General features: G+C 40.9%; 1 protein-coding gene across 1 annotated transcript in view; it reads left to right on the forward strand.

Annotated features, from left to right (window-relative positions):
• ttc9b (tetratricopeptide repeat domain 9B) overlaps positions 1–15430 on the forward strand; it is a 48914-nt gene extending 33484 nt beyond the window's left edge. Inside the window, exons 2-3 of the mRNA XM_030744623.1 lie at positions 13484–13666; positions 15264–15430. Coding sequence (XP_030600483.1) covers positions 13484–13666; positions 15264–15358 — 278 coding nt within the window. The 3' untranslated portion in view covers positions 15359–15430. The remainder of the gene's footprint in view (positions 1–13483; positions 13667–15263) is intronic.
• The last annotated feature ends 5452 nt before the right edge of the window (positions 15431–20882 follow it).

Raw genomic sequence — 20882 nt, forward strand, 5'->3', positions numbered from 1 at the left:
CAAAATTATATCCCTGTCAGGAAGTTTAACTTCAGATAAAACCTCAATAAAAGTCTCTTTTATACTTTATTAAAATGCACTTGTCCATTATTTGAAAGCCTGTTTTTACTTACGACAGTCAAAAGAATATAAACTTCCTGGATGATCTTTGAAGAATAAAATAAGTGTTGTATTTGCTAAAATGAGCCAAATAAAAATCAAATAAGCTCTCCTTCCACAGAGCCACAGCTTACATTACAGATGAGAAGAAATTCATGAAATGTGCGGTGTAGGGCATTAAATGATTCCGTCTCTGTCCAGAAAATAGCTTCCTCAATTGTATAAATATTTAAGTAGATGAGTATTAATCCTGAGTCAGCGACTATTTTAGGAGAGCAGAACAACAGAGCAGGCTGCAAATTGACAAAGTAAGGTAGAAGACAAGAATAGTCAGGAGATTTGTGGTGCATGAGTCAGGGTTTGGGAAGAAGGACCAGTGGTATTAAGTGTGACAAGTAGACAACTAAGGTCATCTGCCAAAGTTAGAAATTGACGCTCTCTCTGAAGCAATGTCAGACCTTGAACAATAAAAAATAAGGGGACTGTTTTGTTTTTTTTAACAAGAGAAGCCACTAAAGCCTCCCTGTGTCATCTGCACTGTGAGAGATCTAACAGAATAATCTGGTTATTTGATCTCCCTTCACTCCAAGGATCAGTGTTGCACTGTGGGTAATCCATGCAAATATGTCTGATGTACCTGCAGTTCCAGGATTGGCATTACAGGCTGTGTTGATGTTATAAGGCAGCCCACATGACAGGACTTAGCAGAGGTGAGTTACACAAATACTGTGAGGTTAGCGATAGGCTAACCTCTATAAACATATATATATATATATATATATATATATATATATATATATATATATATATATATATATATATATATATATATATATATATATATATATATATATATATATATATATATATATATATATATATATGTATATATATATATATATATATATATATATATATATATATATATATATATATATTATGTATGTAGCTTTTAGGCAGCAGAAAAGATTACTAGCAGCTTCATTGTTTAGTTAACCTGAGTTTATGAGCCACATTTGAGCAAAATAGGAAACAAACTTGCCAAAATGTTAAATGAGTCCTTTAATCTGTGGTGGGTGTCTGAGGGAAATTTACTGTCCAATTTGAATCTTCTCACATATCTACCAAAATCCATGAAGATCCATTGCCCTTTTTTAATCCTTGCCCTATGCACTGGCTGAGTCACTGGCTCATTTCGGAGGACAGTCCAGACACATCCAGTAAAACAGCAGCCATAAGAGTGAGCAATTATGAGGATCTTTTTTTTTTTTTTTTACACCATATGGAGCAGCATTAGTCTTCTGCTACAGTGACACACAATGAAAGAACTCATTTGCTCTGCTTATTTTTAAATCAAATGTTCTTTGAGGGCAAGATGAGCTTTTATTGTCTCTTTGTGGTAATAAATCACAGCAGATATTCCTGACATTACACTTGGAGTGGGCCATAAGAGAGGAGAGCGGCAGCATCTTTCAGGCAGTATTTAAGCAAAATGTAGAAAATATAAAAAGCAAACTTTATTCAGAGACTTATTACACAAATTTCCTGCTTTGTCAATTTAATATATTTAATCTTGGATTCTTGTAGCTCAAAATAATCCTTATCTTACGCTGGGTACAACAAGCGGCTTAAGCTCCTCTCCCTTTTGCCCAACTTTCTTCTGATTGGCTGCCACTCACAAACAGAAGGTTTGAACAGCAGGTGAGTGGGGCTGCTATGTTCACAGTCAGAGCTGTGTGCCTGAGATGACTGTACTAAGGATAGCCCATCACACTGATATCATGCAAACCCTAAACTAAATACACTTTTTTATAGGAATTTCAGGTTGCATAAATTGAATTAAAACACCATGCTATACCTTCAAAACAATCTTTGACTGCTGTACATGAGTATGAGTATTTCAAAAATTCCTATTGGGAAAATAAGTGAGAATATCATCATTAAATTTCAGCAGAAACTTCCCCTTTTAAAAAAGTTCAGATTTGGTACATGAAGTAATACCTGGGGAATGTCAAAGTTGGATGTTTTTTTTCTTCTTTCATTTCTTTCATTTATTCATTTATTTAAATTAGGACAATGCATATTAATCAATATGTCTGCAATGAGCATCAATGTAAATATGCCGGAGTTAGCACGAAAGCTAATTTTCATCCATTGTCCTAAGGCAGGTAAGACCCAAAAACATCCAACAAAATAAAGAGCAGAGAATAATGCAAACATCACCTATATAACACATAACACAAACAACATAATATTACAGTAAAGATAGGACACCTTAACAAAATAAAGTAATCTACATATGACTGCACCTCCAGTTAGTTTTCAGCCAATGTTTCAAAGAGTTTTTAAAACTAGAGTAGGTGCCACAGTTCCTGATATAAGCTGGCAGTGTGTTCCACAACTGTGGGCCTCTAATGGACACCACCATTTGGCCAAATTTTGTCCTGCGCCGCTGTACATTACAATCGCCTCTGGTCAGTGCTCTTGTGTTTATTGTATTGCTTGTTTTTTTGCTTATAAAATACATTAAAGGAGGGGGAGCAAGTCCATTTAAAACTTTATAAATAAAGCAAGCATCCATAAAAATCGGATAACTATCAAAATCCAAAATATTGTACTTGGTTATGATGTTACAACAATGATACTGTAAAGGCTTTTTGGCTTTTCCATATTTAAGATTTAATATTTGAATCTACTCACCTGACTTGGAATGTTTTAATGAATATTATGGACTGGTACTTAAATAATGCTTTTCCTAGTCTATTTGAGCACTCAAAGCACTTTCTTACTATAAGCCTCATTTATATAAGTGCATTTTCTATGCCTGACCACCCACTTTTAACATAACATTCACACCCTCGCACTCCGATGGATCCATCGAGGGCAACTCAGGGTCCCAACTTCAAGAAGAGCCAGGGATTGAATCACTGACCTTCTGATTAATAGACAACCCACTCTATTTCCTGAGCCACAGCCACCTCAGTATTATGTGCTTTATATACAAGAGGCTCTAAACAAAATATCATCCTGCAAAACTGTAGTTTAGACAGGTTTCCAAATCTGCTGTCGGAAATCAGACATCCAAATATTTAAGGGACTTTAGGCAGCGAGCATTCTATTTTATCATCAGCTATGCTCCTCATAGTCCATAGAGCCACAGTTTCAGATATTTATCATAAATATTGAAGGGCCGATCTCAAGTATTTTCTTAGATAATGGAATTTTAAAGTCTTCTTTTTTTCTGGGAAAACTAATGACAGCAGTGACCTGAAATTCTGGCAGTTTTTTTCTTTTCTTTCTTTCTTTTTTTTTTTTTGTAGAAGTAGTTTGTATTTCCACCTGGAATTTAGTCAAAGCTGAGATGGTCAATTAGGAGGCATTTGATCAACTGATCCTTACACATACACTGTTTAATATGAACATCCACCATAATATCATTATTTATGCCAGAAGAGGTCCCATTACATCAAGTGTACCAGAAAACACAGACAAGTGGAATAACAATCTAAATTACAAAGGAAGAGTTAAATGGGCTTAGGTCCAGCTTCCTGATAATTCATCAAATTACAGCCATTGCAACAGCAATGAAATCTGGTTTAAGATAAGAAACTAAAACATGAGAAAGAGAGCAAGAGAGAGAGAGAGAGAGAGAGAGAGAGCTCCAGGATGTTAAAAGAGGTTAAAATGGGGCTAAAAACAGATGATAATGCAGGTGGTGGCTGGTGGAGTAAATGCTGTGTCATGTCAGTGCAAACGTGCCCTTGTGGTAAACAGAGCAAGGAACTCTTGTCCTGTCCCTCTCAATAACAGCAAAAAGGCATTCACAGAAACGCTTTGGGTGGAGCTATTCTTAGTGGGAGCCCGGAGAGGCTGGCCGGCTACTCTGTCCGAGAGCTGTGACGTCAGGCGTGTAGGATCAGATTTTGCTCCAAAATGTAACCGTGAGGTAATTTCAGGCTAATGATGGTGTACGGTTCATTTGTCTCTTTAAATACATCTGTTGCAGCAGTGTGGCATTTGTGGGGGAGTGAGAGAGAGTAGGTGCAGTGAAAGGTGAGAGGAGGGATTTGCTCTGAGCTGAGGAATAAATGGAGGAGCGCAGCAGGAGGGTCAAAGATGGAGGCTGCTGTAGAGCTGTCTGAGGAAATGAGGGGTATGTGTGTGTGTGTGTGTCTCAGTGTGAGAGTGATGGGTCATTATCTTCCCGCAGAACTAATTACAAGGTGATGGACAGCAGACTAATCACCAGGGCCACTAGTGGTTTTAAATTAGCTGAATGGTGGAGTCACGCCTGGCGTGATGGAGAGGGACAGGAGAGGAGACTCGAGAGAGAGGAGAGGGAGACGAGTCCAGAGGGAACATGACGTAATAGTGAGAAGGAAAGGAAAGGAAAGGATCTTCATAGGAGATTCAATTCAGTTCAATTTTATTTATATAGCGCCAAATCATAACAGTCACCTCAAGCACTTGGCAAGAGTGGGAAGGAAAAACTCCTTTTTAACAGGAAGAAACCTCCAGCAGAACCAGGCTCAGGGAGGGGCAGTCATCTGCCGTGACTGGTTGGGGCTGAGGGGAGAGAGACAGGACAAAAGACGTGCTGTGGAAGCGAGCCAGAGATAATAACAGTAATAGATTAAATGCAGAGTGGTGTATAAACAGAGAAAAAGAAATACTCACTGCATCATGGGAACCCCCCAGCAGCCTAGGTGTATAGCAGCATAACTAAGGGATGGTTCAGGGTCACCTGATCCAGTCCTAACTATGTACTTGATCATAAAGGAAAGTTTTAAGCCTAATCTTAAAAATAGAGAGGGTGTCTGTCTCCTGAATCCAAAATGGGAGCTGGTTCCACAGAAGAGGGGCCTGAAAGCTGAAGGCTCTGCCTCCCATTCTACTTTTAAATACCCTAGGAACCACAAGTAAGTCAGCAGCCCGAGAGCGAAGTGTGCTATTGGGGTGATACAGTATTATGAGGTCTTAAAGATAATATAGTGCCTGATTATTCAAGGCCTTGTATGTGAAGAGACAAATTTTAAGTTCAATCCTGATTTTAACAGGGAGCCAATGGGAGAAATGGGAGAAATATGCTCTCTCTTTCTAGTCCCTGTCAGTACTCTAGCTGCAGCATTTTGGATAAGCTGAAGGCTTTTCAAGGGTGCTTTTAGGACAGCCTGATAGTAATGAATTACAATAGTCCAGGATGTTTCTAATTTTAGAAATATTGTGCAAGCAATCCTACATATTTGCTTAATATGTGCATTGAAGGACATATCCTGGTAAAAAAAATGACTCCAAGATTCCTCACAGTGTTACCAAGGTAATGCCATCCAGAGTATCTGGTTAGACACCATGTTTCTAAGGTTTGTGGGGCTGAGTACAATAACCTCAGTTTTATCTGAATTATGAAGCAGGAAATTAGAGGTCATCCGGGGCTTTATGTCTTTAAGACATTCCTGCAGTTTAACTAATTGATGCGTGTCATCTGGCTTCATGGATAGATAAAGCTGGGTATCATCTGCATAACAATGAAAATGTATGCAATGCTTTCTAATAAAATGACCTAAGGAAGTGTATAGTGTAAAAAGGAGGAAAAAGAGCAGGAAAAATAACAAAAAGTTATTGACAATTATGGAAAAAAGGGACTTTCACGCTCTTAATCTCGCTCCTCTTGTCCTCTGTACCTCTCATACAGAATTTTTATCATTGTTTTCCTTCTGCTTTTTCTGGATTTTGTTTTGTCAGTGCTGTCTCCATCTCTGTCCTCCCTCACTCCCCGTCTCCCTCTCATCTTATTTCATCTGCATGTCTTTTGTCTCCCTCTCTCTCTCTCTTTTATTCCTCCCAGGCCTTGGCACTCTGTCTGCTAAATGAAAGCGGGTCTGTATGCAGGCTCTGTTTTTTCCTGACGTGATGCTTCAGGCAAACCAGCGGGGTTCCTGAGCATGTGTTAACCACTCCCACTCACCACACCTCTGAGTCGACATTCAAGCAACGGAAACACATACGCACAGTCACATCAAGAGACACACACTTTCACACTCTCACACTTGACAGCTGCTTTGCACCTGTTGGCTTTTACAAATTCAAATCAAATGCTATTTTTTCTTTTTGTTCCATTTTCCCCTCCAATTTCCTTTTTTCCTTGGTCTATTTCTGCCCCTTTAATATCTAAAAGATTCCCCACAAAGAAAAAGATATTAATTCACAACACTGAAGCAGCCTCGGCTGGCTCTTTTGTCCTTGTCCTCGCATGAAGTCACTCATCAAGACAAATTTGTCTGCCTTGTCTGTACCACTTATTTCTACTGGTATTCATTTTATCTTGTCTCACATGCACTGAGAGGTTATAGAGGTCAAAGTTCAGGGTAAGCTGTGCAGCTGGCATTGTTTCAGTATCCTGCTCAATGGCGTTTGTGTAGCATGTGTGTGTGTGTGAGATGGACAGTGTCTAATTACTGCATATTCTTTTCTTTTTGGCTTTAAACTCTATCTCAGACTTTTACAAGGTGGCATGAGTTCAAAACCCAAAGATATTAAACTTGTCTTAAATGACAAACAGCTATGTTTATGTTTGAGAAGCAGAGGAACTTTTTAAAAATCAATTTGAAAAAGAAAAACAAGGACTGTTATTATTAAAATAATTGTCAGCAATTGCATATTATATGTGTACTGGCTACCTGCCTGCACTAACAGACAACATGTTTATGTTCAGTTAATCTGACAGTAAATCAAATGTTTGTTGGTGTCAGAAGTAAAGTAAGGATTAGATAACAAAAAAAGCTGCTCAAAGTTTAGGAAAGTGCCACATGCAGTCTGCCTCCTGTAATGATCACTGGAGGAAAACGTGGATCCAGAAGCTCATCGACAAGGAAAAAAAACATGAGGAAAGAGAACACAAGGAATACTGGAAAAGCCAGTGAACAAAAGCAAACTGGGAGTACCCACTCACTGCTCATTTTATTAGACATCACTTGTTCTACTGCTCATTAATACAAATATCAAGTCAGTCAATCACATGGGAATTTCCCACACAACCATCTCTCGGGTTTACAGAGAATGGTCTGAAAAAGAGAAAATATCCAGTGAGCAAAAATGCCTTGTTGATGCCAGAGGTTTAGAGGAGAATGGCCAGACTGCTGCGAGCTGATTGGAAGGCATACCCACTCATTACAGCCAAGGTATGCTGAAGAGTACACAACCATAGGAGATGGACTAAAGAAGCATTAGACCACATCAGATACCACTCTTGCCAGCTAAGAACAGGAAACTGGACAAAAACTGGACAATAGAAGATTAGAAAAACCATTTCCTGGTTTGATGAGTCTCAATTTCTGCTGCAACATTCAGATGGTAGGGTCAGTATTTGGTGTAAACAACATGAAAGCATGGATCTATCCTGCCTTGTATCAAATGTTCAGGCTAATAGTGTAGGAGATGTTTTCTTGGCACACTCTGGGCCCATTAGTACCAACTGGGCATTGCTGAAACACCACAACCTACCTGAGTATTGTTACTGACCATGTCCATCCCTTTATGACCACAGTGTACCCATCTTCTGATGGATGTTTCCAGCTGGATAACACACCATGTCACAAAACTCAGATCATCTCTGGTTCATATGGTTTCTTGAACATGACAATGAGTTCACTGTACTCAAATGGCCTCCACAGCCACCAGATCTCAATCCAGTAAAGCACCTTTGGGATGTGGTGGAACAGTAGATTCACATCAGGGATATGCAGCCGACAAATTTGCAGCAACTGTGTGACACTATTGTGTCAATATGAACCATAATCTCTAAGGAATGTTTCCAGCAACTTGCTGAATTTGTGCCATGAAAAATTAAGGCAGCTCTGAAGGAAAAAAAAAAAAGGAGTCCAAGGTGTAACTAATAAAGTACATACCCAAATGAGTAATGAGAATCAGGTGAGACAGACTAAACACAGGTAGCATTAATAATCACAAAACTAACAAAGACAGGAAGTAAAACCAACAGTGTAAAGAGACCAAAAACTGCAAAATAAAACAGAACAGAAGCCCAACATCATGGCTGGACATGTACTGGAAAAACCATCCACTGTGGACATACAGGTAGGTGGGGTTTTGTTTCATTTCTTCAAGTCACTGGAGCTCTTCAGGAGGGACGTAACACCATTCTTCTAAAAAGTGTTTGATGATGGAGGTGGAGATCACCGTCTTACATGCTGCTCCAAAAATCTCCCACAGATCTTCAGCTGGATTAAGATCTGGTGACTGCAAAGGTCACAGCATATGATTCACTTCATTTTTATAGTCATCAAGCCCTTGTGCCTTATGTATGAAGGCATCATCTCAGAAGAGGCCATTCCCATCGGGACAGAGAGGTCTCATCATAGGATAAACGCAATCACTCAGAACTGCTTTGTATTGATTTGTGGCGACTCCCACAGTATGACCAAGCCATTAGATCCTCTCTCTGTAGGGCGTGTGCTTTAGGTTTTCCCTCTAACGTGTCACCCATCTTTCTGTTCTCAGCCCTGTTTTATTTTATCGTTTCCAGCCCTGCATCCTGTCACACCCAGTCACCTACCCAATATTCTCAGACTTTCCTGCTGATCCCAGATTTTTGAGTGGATCAAATATCTTAGTTATCCTACTACTGCTGATTCCTAAAAAAGAGTCATGATCTAGTTTGAAGACATATATTCTGGGCTGGTCTTATGAAGACATAAAACTGTTATTTACTTCAGTATGTGTTTGTGGGAAGTGCTGTGTAATCACTGCACAGACCATCATGCCCTTTTAGTGACGGGGACACCTTGGCTCCAGTGATATCACCCGGCTGTGTTTATCAGGCTTCATGTCTGCCTCTGCCCAACCTTCTCCAACGATCCCATCATTATCACACCCTTAATGCATCTCACCACACTCTACTTTTCCTTTGGCATGCTATCCATCTGCCTAATGGGCCAGTAGGGTGCGGCCAGCCAGTCATCACTTGTGCAAACTGCATTTATGTGTGTTTGTACAGTCATGTGTCTTTCTCTTGACCCGTGTCATTTTAAATTATCTGTCTGAGTCTGTTTGCATTGGCTGTGTCTTCAAGTTTAAATACAACTCTTGTTCACACCCACTTGTCCACTCACTTGATTTTGTGTTTGTGTCATTTGTAAATGCTGCATGCACTCTAGGTCTGTAGATTGTGTACATTCGGGTGTCAGTGCCTGTGAACTCTAACTGCGTCACCCATTAAGCCATTATGGACCGTAACTGAATCCCCTGAAAGCTCAGCTCATGCCCAGTGCTGCAGGGCAGTGATGGATGGGTGTGTGGAGGGATGAGAGTCGTCATGCTGCAGCTGGGCAGTTGTAAAAACAAAGAGGAGTGGAGCCTATGGAAAGGTGTGCAAGAGGGGTGGAGGGCACCTGAGACAGTTCTCACTGTAACAAACTGAGCTGACTATCACTGTGGACAGGAAAGAGTTTCGACCTTGCTGCTCAGCTCTAAGCTGAGTCAGGAGTTTTACTGAAAAAAAAAAAATCTGTTATTAAAGTGAATGCGCTTACAAATTTAAGGATTTATTTCTACCCTTAATTATGGATGTGATTAGGCTGTGTAGGCTTTTAAACTATTATTCATCTTGTAAAATTCAAGGTTGAGTTGAGTATAGTTGAGGCTGAGAAGCCTTTCAATACTCTGGAATGAGCATACTTGTTTAGGGTCATAGTTAAATTTGATTCGGTCAGTTGTTTGTTAATTGGGTAAAAACCTTATATTTAAAGCCTCAGGCAAAAATGACCACTAATCCCCAGATCTCAGCAGCTTTTCCTCTGAACAGATCAAGTCGACAGGGCTGTCCCCTCTCCTCGACAATGTCTGGTTTGGTACAGACAGTAAAAGCAGATCAGGAAATTCAGGAAACTAATTTCTGGCAGATGATATTCTTATACCCAACAGACCCCCTTACACACACACACACACACACACACACACATTTATTTATCTCTGTATCCCCCCCACCAAGGCTGTGTTGCCTCACAGAAAGAGACTCCTAGGCCCTTCCAAGTGGAGTTCATGTAAGTGTTCCCACCACTGAAAACCCACTAAGTTAATGCTGCCTGTCTGGGCTCAGGACACTTCAGGGAATCTCTTCTTAGAGTGATGGTGGAGGTCTGTGTTGAAACTACAATGTATCATGGTACATGAATGAGGAGCCAAATGCAGCACTTAAAAAGCAGACAGGAAGGGACTGAACTTTCAGGTGGTGGAAGGGAACAAAATGTAAAAAAAATTTAAATTTAATTTAAAAAAAAAAAAAAAAAAAAAAAAAAAAAAAAAAGTTCAAATGGGGGTGGGAAGGGAGCAAAATGAATCTCAAAAGGCAGGCTGCAACTGAGAAGGGCAAACAGACAGCAACAAAACTAAAGACAAGGCCTTATACTGCAAAGCAAGTTCAACATATCAAGGGTATCGTTCCATTATCTGGATTCACACAAAGCTGATCAACTCCTTGGGGAAAACCCAGGGTTTCCCCCCCCCCCAATCTACTTACAAGTGCATTCACATGCAACATCTGACCAATCAGTGTTTATAGTACTGGCAGCTGATTTCAAATTAATTTAATTGAATAGAGTATTTTATTAAATTAATGTTCATAAGACTATTCTTTCAGCTGCACCATTGGTATTTAAAGGTTTGAGAGCAAGTTAAGAATTATATATAAATAAAAGGAATAAAGTTAGATCTAAGGAATCTATTTCTGATGCTCATTCAGGAGTCAAAGACTTCAGATGCCTTTTTTGTTTAAAATAGACTTTCCTGCTATCCACACACAAAAGGTCAGGTCTTCCCGGAATGACGATATTTTCCAAATACTGGTCAGTAGGTGATTTCATACCTAGAAACAGCTGGGAAAAACTAGATACAGGTGAGGGTTATCATGCAGGTGGTGACAGTGATGCAACAGGGAAGTAAAACTAAACAAAACACAAGGGACAAAAAAACTGCTAAAGTAAAACAGGAAATGAACAACCACACTGAAAAAGACACAGAACATGTACGAACTTAGAGGAGACTAACTACACAAACTCAAACAGTAACTAAAATATAAGAACTAAAGGCTCATCATACTTGGGTATAAATGAAAACCTAAACTATAAGTAAAACTAAGAAACAGAACAAAGAATAAATCTGGGGACCATGATACAATATCCACAAGTTGGACTTCAAAATGTGCATCTTACCCCAGCATGTTCATACAGTGCTGTACCATGTCATAAAACATGAGAACCACCAGTGGCAACCCCCCCAAAACTGACTAAGGATAAAGACAAGGTCAGGGCTAGATATACACTGACAGGCAGCTTGAGGTCAATCAAAGGAAGCAGAAACAGATGGGGAACAAGGAACAGCTGAAACTAATTAAGACAAATAACACAAAGGACATAAAAACTAAAGACACAACAGACACGTGACTATTACAATAAAACAAGAAGCAACAGGGAAAGACACAGGGAATCACTAACAGAGGTGACGTCTTGACAAGAAGATACAAGAAAGTGTGACGGAGGCAAGAATTAACTAAATGCAAGGAATTAAATATTAATAACACCAAACCCAAATCCTCAAAACATAAAGTCCCAACAAAATTACTAATTAATTGTTAAACAAAACAAAAAACCTTAAATAGAATAGATCTTGTAATCTTTATAGCCAAAAGCAGCCTTAGAAAACTCTCTCACTGAGAACTGAAGAAGCAGGGGTGCATAGAAATTTGTACAGATGGGGATACAGATGCTTCTGATTATCCCACTATTAGGCTATTTTTCTCCTCATATCTTAGGGTTAGGGTTAAGGTGGATTTCCTTTAAGGTTGGCTGAACCCTGCACAATGTACTGCCTGCATTGCACATACTAGACATGTGCAACTTCAACCACTAAATACCAAAAAGAAATTGACTGTTATTGAATTTGTTTGTCCACTGATCTCCACAGTGAATTATTTAGTGTTTTGCAGTTTGTGTTGTTGATGGGTAACACGGTGTGTGTGTGTGTGTGTGTGTGTGTGTGTGTGTGTGTGTGTGTGTGTGTGTGTGTGTGTGTGTGTGTATGACTGAGCTCCATTAGTACTGCTCATTGGATAAAACCCTCAGCCTCGGACCATTTCTCAAGCGGTTTCAGCTTTTTGTCTCACACAGAAATGGTGGTTTAAGGGCCACTGGGTGCTTTTAACACCCCCCCCCCCCCACACACACACACACACACACACACACACACACAAACACCCTTCTCCTCACCATATGGCTCCCATAGGTCTTACCTTTTCTACTCTTTAACCCAAGCTTCCCACACATACTTCCGTGCCTCTCCCCTCTCTCTCCTTCTCTCACTCTTGGATCACCCTGCCTCCCGGCTAACAGTCCCTGACTCATGTTATTCACAGAGCTGTCTGCGTGTCAAGGGCAGACTCGCAGAAAAGAGGCAGGATGGGGAGGTTAAAAAGAAGTTGGATCGGGGACGGAGTGCTGAAGCAGCTATGATTGTGGAAGCACATGGGGAGACAGAAGAAAATAATTTTTGATCTATCATCAGAGAGATTAAGACACTGGCAGAGAGGGAAGGAGTGATGGGGTAAAAAGGGAGGAAGTAAAACCGCTAGTGGTTGTGACCACCAGAGGAATAGTTTGAGTGATCAGATATCTGAGCCATCAGCAGGCATTTAAAAGCTTTGGTGGACTAAAAGCTGTGTGTGTGTCTGTGTGTCTTTGCTAATGATGTTATTCTGATCTTGGAGCTGCAGAGAACTCCGTAGCAATCCACGGGATAGATTACTACAGTCCTTTTCTCAAGTGTTCCACTTTATGGCTGTTTTCAGCTGGTTGAATTTAATACTCTCACTTTACTTCGGCATCATCCTTGTGCCCTTTGTTTCTTCTCCTGCAGCCCTCATGATTTACCGTCTACATAGTTAAAGGAACAAGTCAAAAGCTTCCTCGCAGCATTCAGTGCCTTTTTTTCACCCTCTTCTTCTGTTTTGCATGTCGAGCTCAGCAGCAGCATACAGCGACACTGCTCTCCTGCCCCAGGGCTCAAACTGCTTGGACGACTATTTATGTCTTCTATACACTATGAGACAGTAGAACCAGCTATTTATAGTCCACTCTCAGCCACCCTGAGGTATCACTGTGGAGGATAAATTTCACTGTGGCTCTATTAAAAGACACAGAGTGAGATGTCAGCAAAAAATTCCCCGTCTTTGTTTTTCACTCATGGGACGCACTTGTCGTTTAATCTTCTCTTAATGAGACAAAATGTGTCTGCATGGACAAAATGTGGTAAATATTATATATTAATCATTTTTTAATAACTTACAAACCACTAACTGGTGCCTGACTTCCTCCCGCAGCGTGTCTGTTGCAGTCTGAGCTGGTAAACTATGAAAGAGTGAAGGAGTACTGCCTGAAGGTGCTGAGCCACCAGAGAGACCACTTCAAGGCCATGTACCGAGCCGGCATCGCCTTCTATCACCTGGGTGATTATGAATGTGCCCTACGCTACCTGCGTGACGCCAAAAACCGCGAACCAACAGGTGAGAATGACCTAATTCATTTATGGTCAGCCGAGTTGCAGTGTTTATAGACCACAAGTGTAAAGTTGAGATTCTAAAAACACTATTTATTGAGCTACAAGCTGCTCTTTGGTGCAGTTAAAGAAGTTAAATTGGACCAATGTCCTCATCTCCAGCTCCATATTTTAATTCTTGGACTCTTCTTGAGTAGCTCTGCAGGATTCAGAATTTTAAAAAAATGTTATTTGTCTTACAAATGGTGCAGCCTATTAGGTCATCCAGTTTTCTGTTAGACACTGCTCCTATTGCTCCTCTCCACTGCCCAGAAGGTTTGAACAGCAGGTGGGTGGGCCTGCTGTGCCTGACGTGACCGTGTTAGGGCTATATTAGCTCCCAATAACGTCATAAAGAAAATAAAAAATAAAAATACACTAAAGGAAACAGACTGTTTAGAGCAGGCTGAACCCTGAGCTTTTGACTTAAAGATTATTTGTAATGATCTCATGATTTGAAACTTGAGCCATGTTTATCAAGAGCATCCACAGTTATAACAGAAAACATAATTGGTCCATTTCTCCTATGCAATTTTCTCTATGTTAATGTGAAGAACTGAATAATAAAACAGGTGGCAGTATTACTCTTACCATACACAAATGTTGGCCATTCACACGTGTCCAAATAATAACACAGTGCGCAGATTTGACACTGCAAGAAACAAAAAATCTTTGTTTTCCTTGTTCACATGTGAACACAGAAACAGTTTCTAAAAGTTTTCAGTGCCTCACTCTATTTTCCGTGACCTAAAACACCATTAACGTGTAAGAGTGAAAGGCCAAAGCACACAAAAAAAGTGAAGTTTTCCAAAAATACCCATGTACACATGGACAGGGCCACAGATGTTCAGACAAAGGCCAAGGACAGCACGATATATACACACTGAGGCTAACAGGAGGGAAATGACACACTGAATATAATCAAGACAATAATCAAGGAAGCAAAGACAGAACCCAAAGAGACACAAAAACTCACACTGCACATGACACAAAGCAACCCTAATGAGAGGCCAGGATACAGTCAAGAAAAACTAAAATGAAATGTCTTGTGAGAATAATGAAACCAAGGCAGGAACCCAAAATAAAAAAAAGACTCAAAGCTTCAAATACCAGAATAGAGAAAACAAAAACCCAAACTCAGAAGAGGGGATGCTTCTTTGAAATATGCTGCTGCTATCAAATTCAAAATGACTTTCTATGGTACATTTTCTAAATATAAACTTGATATGTTTCTGTGTTCTATAGTAAATAAAATATGGGTTTATGAGATTTTTAAAATCATTACCTTTTGTTCTTTTTACACAGCATCCCAACTTTATTGGGAATGGGGTTGTAGAAAAATCAGTTTAAAAAGTCAGAATGATTATTTGGTTATTTTCTTTGGATCACAGAGGGTCTCCCACTTGTGCCCACTTGTGACAGTTTTGACAGTATTTTGACATGAGATATTGTAGCATGTTTCTTTACTCAATTTGCTAAATATAAGAGGGGCGCATCCCATTGCTCATTGCATCCACTGCCAGTGCTCAGATTATATTACAGACCGTTACATTTTCTCCCTGCAGACACCAACGTGCTGCGATACATCCAGCTGACAGAGATGAAGATGAGCAAAAGTGGACAGCGGGAACGAGAGAGCGGCAAAGAGACCCAGGGCTAACCTTCAATCTTTTCGCCCTCCTGACCCCTCCAACCTTTGTTTCCACAGCCTGCACCTCCCTCTTTCCACTTCCTCCTCCTCCTCGCCCCCCCCCCCCCTCCTCTGTTGATTCCTGACTGCAGCACAGACATAAGAGACCCAATCACCTGCCTGTGATGGACAAACACAGGACACATATCAAACGCTGTCTGCGACCCAACTTCCTCCTCTTCCTTCTTCTTCTCTTTGCTCTTCCTCTCCCAGTTTCTCCCTCAGGTGCTGTGGCTCCTCTCCCTTGACGCAGTCAGCAAGCAAACTTTAAAAAAAAAATGAATAAGTCAACAAAAAGACAAGGAAGAAACTGTAATATATACTCATACAAACCCATCATTGTGGTGGAGTCGAACACATGACATGACTAACGAACATCTGCGTGATTCTGTAGATGTTTTAAAAACATGAAAAGCATTTTGTTTCTGCTCTTTCGTTCTCTCTTTTTCTCTCAGCCTTATCTTTCTCCATCTTGTTTCGAACTCTTGAGGAGAATTTGGGGAGCTTGGGAAGCTCGACCGCACCGGGAGGAGGGCTGGGGTACATGTGGGAGTGTGTGCAGCAGGTTTGAAACAAAAACAGGGGTATGGTGAGGGGTGTATGTGTGTGCGACACATCAAGACCACAGCCCAATTTGATTGTACATCCTAACCCACCAGGTCTCACTCAGGCCCCTTAACCAGACTATGAGACGGATTAGGATAACGAGTAGAGAAAAAAGCCTGCCTCTGTGCTTACTCTATCAGTTTTCTGTCTGGATTTTCTTTCCTGGATGCCATCGAGCTCAGTTTCTCGACTGTTTTTTGAATTTAAGGGCTAATTCAAGTGTTTGTAATCCCTTATTAGGGTTTTTAATTTGCTGTCATACTCAGTAGTAAATAATCGGTGGTTAATAGCATCTGTGTGTGCAGCAAAGAGCCTAAATTCTCCAGCAGTTCTTTCCGTTACCCGATGTGCTTTCGTGCAAAGCGGTGCGTCTTGAATCTGTTGTCCGAAGCCCCTCCTGGGTCGTGTGTTGTATTAATGTTGTTGAGACTGTCGAAGCCCCCTCTCTTACTCCCTCTCATCAACCCCCCCACAATCCTCTCTTCTCCCGTTAATGATGTCACAATGGAAAATAGCCAATGAGATCAGACTTCCATCAGCTGCCATTGGTTAGATGGAGATCCACACTAAAGTTTTGCAGAAAGAGAGAGAGAGAGACACTTTCTAAACAGAGGTCCAACCTTTTATCCATTTATCTCTAATGCTGAAGCTTCCCAGACATCCGTAAATCACCATGGAGACTCTGGGCAGTGTTAGTGCAGGGAAAACACATACACACACGCAAACACACTCACGCAAACACATCTGTCCTGATGGTGCAGACCGCCGTCTTGGAGCACTTCACCAAGAGTGAGCCATTTGAGATTTCTCCTGCCTACAGTTTGTTGTATCCTGATAGATTGAAACATCTGTGCTGGACAGATAACACACGACATTAGCATTACAGACGATCTGGTTTGTGGATGTCCATTACAAGCTGTCAAACGCTGCTTCTCTTGTGATGTGTGAAGCTGAATCATTGATATGTGGCTTTTATAATAGCTTTACCACAGGCTTAAATCTGCCTGTTCTGTTCTGCAGAAGGTTGGATTGATCATTTATGAGAGCATGACCTGAATTTCCCTCGTCCCTGATGCCATGAAACCCGGTTTCCTCATGTGCAAGCCCACCTCCTGCATGTAACGTGTGGCTCCTGAGAGTTGCTTCAGATGTTTGGGATTGGGATTATATCTGCTCTATTGCTTTCTGTCATGGCATGCTGCCACTAAACTGTTTGCTTATACCTCTGTTTTATCCATTCTGCCCTTTATAAACACAGAAGGTGGTGACAGACTGTGATCACAGCAGTAGAATAGGTATCAAATCTTTCTGACCCACCCGGTACTTAGGGTCGCATTCTGCCTTGGCTAAAATGAGTGATTAATCCACTGCTTAAGCGGTGGAGGAGGAAATCAAATCAAATAAACAGAGCAAAAACAATAGGGCCTTCGCACAGTTCGTGCTCGGTCCCTAATAAAGGCACTGGGAAAGATTTCCCCCTCCCCGTTTATTTCATTGACCTGCTACGAGGTAAATAGGGACCTAAGTGTGTCAATGGGACTCTGGAGAGACGGCACCACGCGTTCAAGAGACCAGCATGATACCGAGAGGCTCCAGAGGAGGGAGAAGTAGGCCATCATCAGCCCCACTAAAGCAGCTGCATACATGGACACCTGAGCATTAATCTGCAGCCTGTGTTTGTTCCCATTCAGCCACAACATCATTGTTGATGTTGGGTGACGACAAGGCCTGGCTCACAGCCGGCAAGATGTTTGATGAGTGTCAGTCTCAGTCTATGTCGTTGTGCAAGCTGTAGTATAAGAAATACAGCAGCAGTGTACACAAGGAGTCGATGCCAAACCATTAAAAGGCAAATCAGAAGTGCACAATACTAACTTCTCCAAGGAACACCAGTAAAAATGTTCAAATAAACATATCTTTGGGCTTTTTAAGCAAGCAGCCAGTCAGATAATTAGCTTATGTGGGTTCACTGGCAAGCACACTAAAGGGTTTATTTCATAATGATAAAAATATAAATATTCACATGCAAGGCTGTCCACATATTTTTGTCCACATTGTGCAGCAAATTCTATGATTAGGGTTAAGATTCTGTTAAAGACTACATCCTCTCTGAATTAGTGCAATGATGAACAACACTGCTGTAAAACCTGAGCAAAACGTGATTTCTGTCAGTGTCGTGCAGCTCTGGGGTTAATTAGGGTGAAAACACTGAATGCAGAAGCTTTCCTCGCTCCTCTTTTCACTGTCTCCTGGAGATAAATCACCACAACAGTGAGGAGCTGCACCTGCAGGCGCCATCTCCATAGCTACTTGGGCCGAGTCTCCTCACCCACGGGCCCCTCGGGGATAGGTCTCCTCCCGTGGTCCGCTCTCCACGGGACCAGTCCCCCATCTTGTTTTTGTCTCGCTGTGCTAAGTCATTCTTGCTCAACGTGTACTACAACTGTCTAGGGATTCCTAGCTGCACATAGAACAGGATTGTTTCTAGCTGATTGGTTTCCTTGATTAATGACCAAGCTGACTCTGAGGCTGTTATCCTAAGCATAATCTGACAACCTGCTGTCTGTGCAGGCAGAGACGGAGACACTGGATCTCTGCATCTGTGTAGCTTTGAAAACAAACAAAAAGCACAACAAAAAAGAGATGGAAAAGTAAAAAAAAAAAACAAAAAGAAAAAAACTACTGGCTGTGTTACTATTTTTTGGGCTCTTTTACTTTGATGTCATTTAAGGTAAATGTCTGTCAAATGTCAAAGTAGTTTTTGTGACTATATGATACAAATGTACAAAAAAAATAACAAAAATGGAAAGTTTTATGGTTGTGAAAAGCTTTACTTTACGGAATTACTTTATGAGCGGGAAAAGAAAAGCAAGAGATAGAAAAGAGGACTTAACTGCAACTCCTCCACGGAGCTGCTTTGTGACTGTGTCTGTTATTTGTTGGTATTTCTGTTGATGTCCTTCACGTCGAGGGATACAGAATCTCAGAAGCTCAGAGTACGTGCAATGCCCTTCGACACCCCTCCATCCGACTTACTGTTCACCCTACTCGTCTGTTTCTGAACAGCGAGACGAGCAGTTAAACACAGGAGTGGGTGACACTCTGAGGAACTTGGACCAGAGCTGCTCCTCACAGATGCAGGCTTCCATCCTGCCTGAAAGACACCAAGCTGGGGATGTCAAGGCTAAAACTGCATTTGTGTGGCCTCGCTCCCAAGAGCCCCTCCCCCCCAATTCAACATTCAGACATCCAACAGGCCTCCATCATTGGTTTTACTGAACTGCTAGCCTGGGAATGCACTATTGATTGATAAATGAAGATTATGAATAAAGTTTCAAACAAAGTGGAATGTTGCTGTTGTGTGGTGATAACTTCACCTCATTTCCAATAAAACTGCACAGGCAGGGATGCAGAAAAGGTTAAAAATTTGTCATTACATGCGGAGTACAGGAGTGAAGACCTGAATGCAGGATGCAGAAGATACAATTCATAAACCTCAGCTTTGACAGCCAAAGATACGTTCATAGTAAAGAGAGTCTATTAAGGGTGAAAAATATGCAAAACAAGGAATATTACAAGGGCAACATACACATTTGACTTGACAAAAGACAAGGATACACACTCACTGAACACTTTATCAGGTACACATTTCTAGTACTGGGTTCCTCAGAGATTTTGGTCCATATTGCCATGATAGCATCACACAGTTGCTGCTGATTTGCACGGTTGCTGCTGTTCCTTCACATCCCATTTTCTTTTGTTTGTTTTTTTTTAATTTCTAAGAGATTAGTGCTATATGATGATTGAATAAATCTGTTGGGTGACTAAACTTTGATTCCAAAAAAAAAAAAAAAAACTCTCGGATTCCACCTTCCCGCCCTGCAACTGATGCAAACTGTGAGTCATATTTTTTTCCCCCCCAAGAAATCACGATTTCAAAAATGAAAGAACGGGAGAGGGAGAGAGGGGAAACCAAGGGAATCAATGCCCGATGTCACACTGTATCAATCAGTTTTACCCAGCACAACTTAAGCATGAATAATTTCAGAAACAGCCAGAAAATGTGACGCACCAGCAGGTCCCTCTCCAAATGATCTGACACAAGGTGCGCTCACACGGCGGCAACTAAAAGTGATTCCAAGCAGTTTCAGCTGAAAACTCAGCAACACTAACATCAAGTTAGTAGAAGAAGCTCCTTTCAGCTGCTTCCCTTTTCACAAGGGCTCACCACAATGTTTGATTTTGGCAGATGCAACCCCAAAGGTATTTGTGTGTCCTCCAGGAATCAAAGCAGGGATCTTTTTCCTGTTAGATGAATGTTTAAACCCATACACTAGGGAGCCACCACTATGAAGTTAGTATTGAGCTTTATATTATGTTGGACCAGTGGTCCGAAGCTGATGTGCTGTGAGCTAAGCAGGACATTTTTCTGCCTTGTAACATTTGTGTTTGATAACATAAAAGGAAAACTAGCAGAAATTTGTTTTTATAAATGTCATATCATTGCACATATCATAGTGTACTTTTAACATACTGTTATTAGGCCTATTCGACCAAGGTGCTGTAATTATATGTAATTACTGTTTCAGTTTTATAAGGAAATCAGAATAGACATTTATTTATACTTGAAGGTTACCCTGAGGGTGATGGGAAGGACAAGCTTTTTTATGTCATGGGAATCACAAATGGCTAAAGAAAGGAAGGGGGCCCACAGAGATTGCTTCTGCTTAGAAAATATCCCCCACACCATTACACCAGCAGCAGCACCAGCTTGAACCACCAATATAAAACAGGATGGATCCATGCTTTCATGTTGTTTACACCAAATCCTGACCCTACAATCTGGATGTCATAGCAGAAATCAAGACTCATCAGGCCAGGCAACATT

Source organism: Archocentrus centrarchus, chromosome 13 (assembly GCF_007364275.1).
Source record: "Archocentrus centrarchus isolate MPI-CPG fArcCen1 chromosome 13, fArcCen1, whole genome shotgun sequence".
In the NCBI taxonomy this organism is placed as follows: Eukaryota; Metazoa; Chordata; class Actinopteri; order Cichliformes; family Cichlidae; genus Archocentrus; species Archocentrus centrarchus.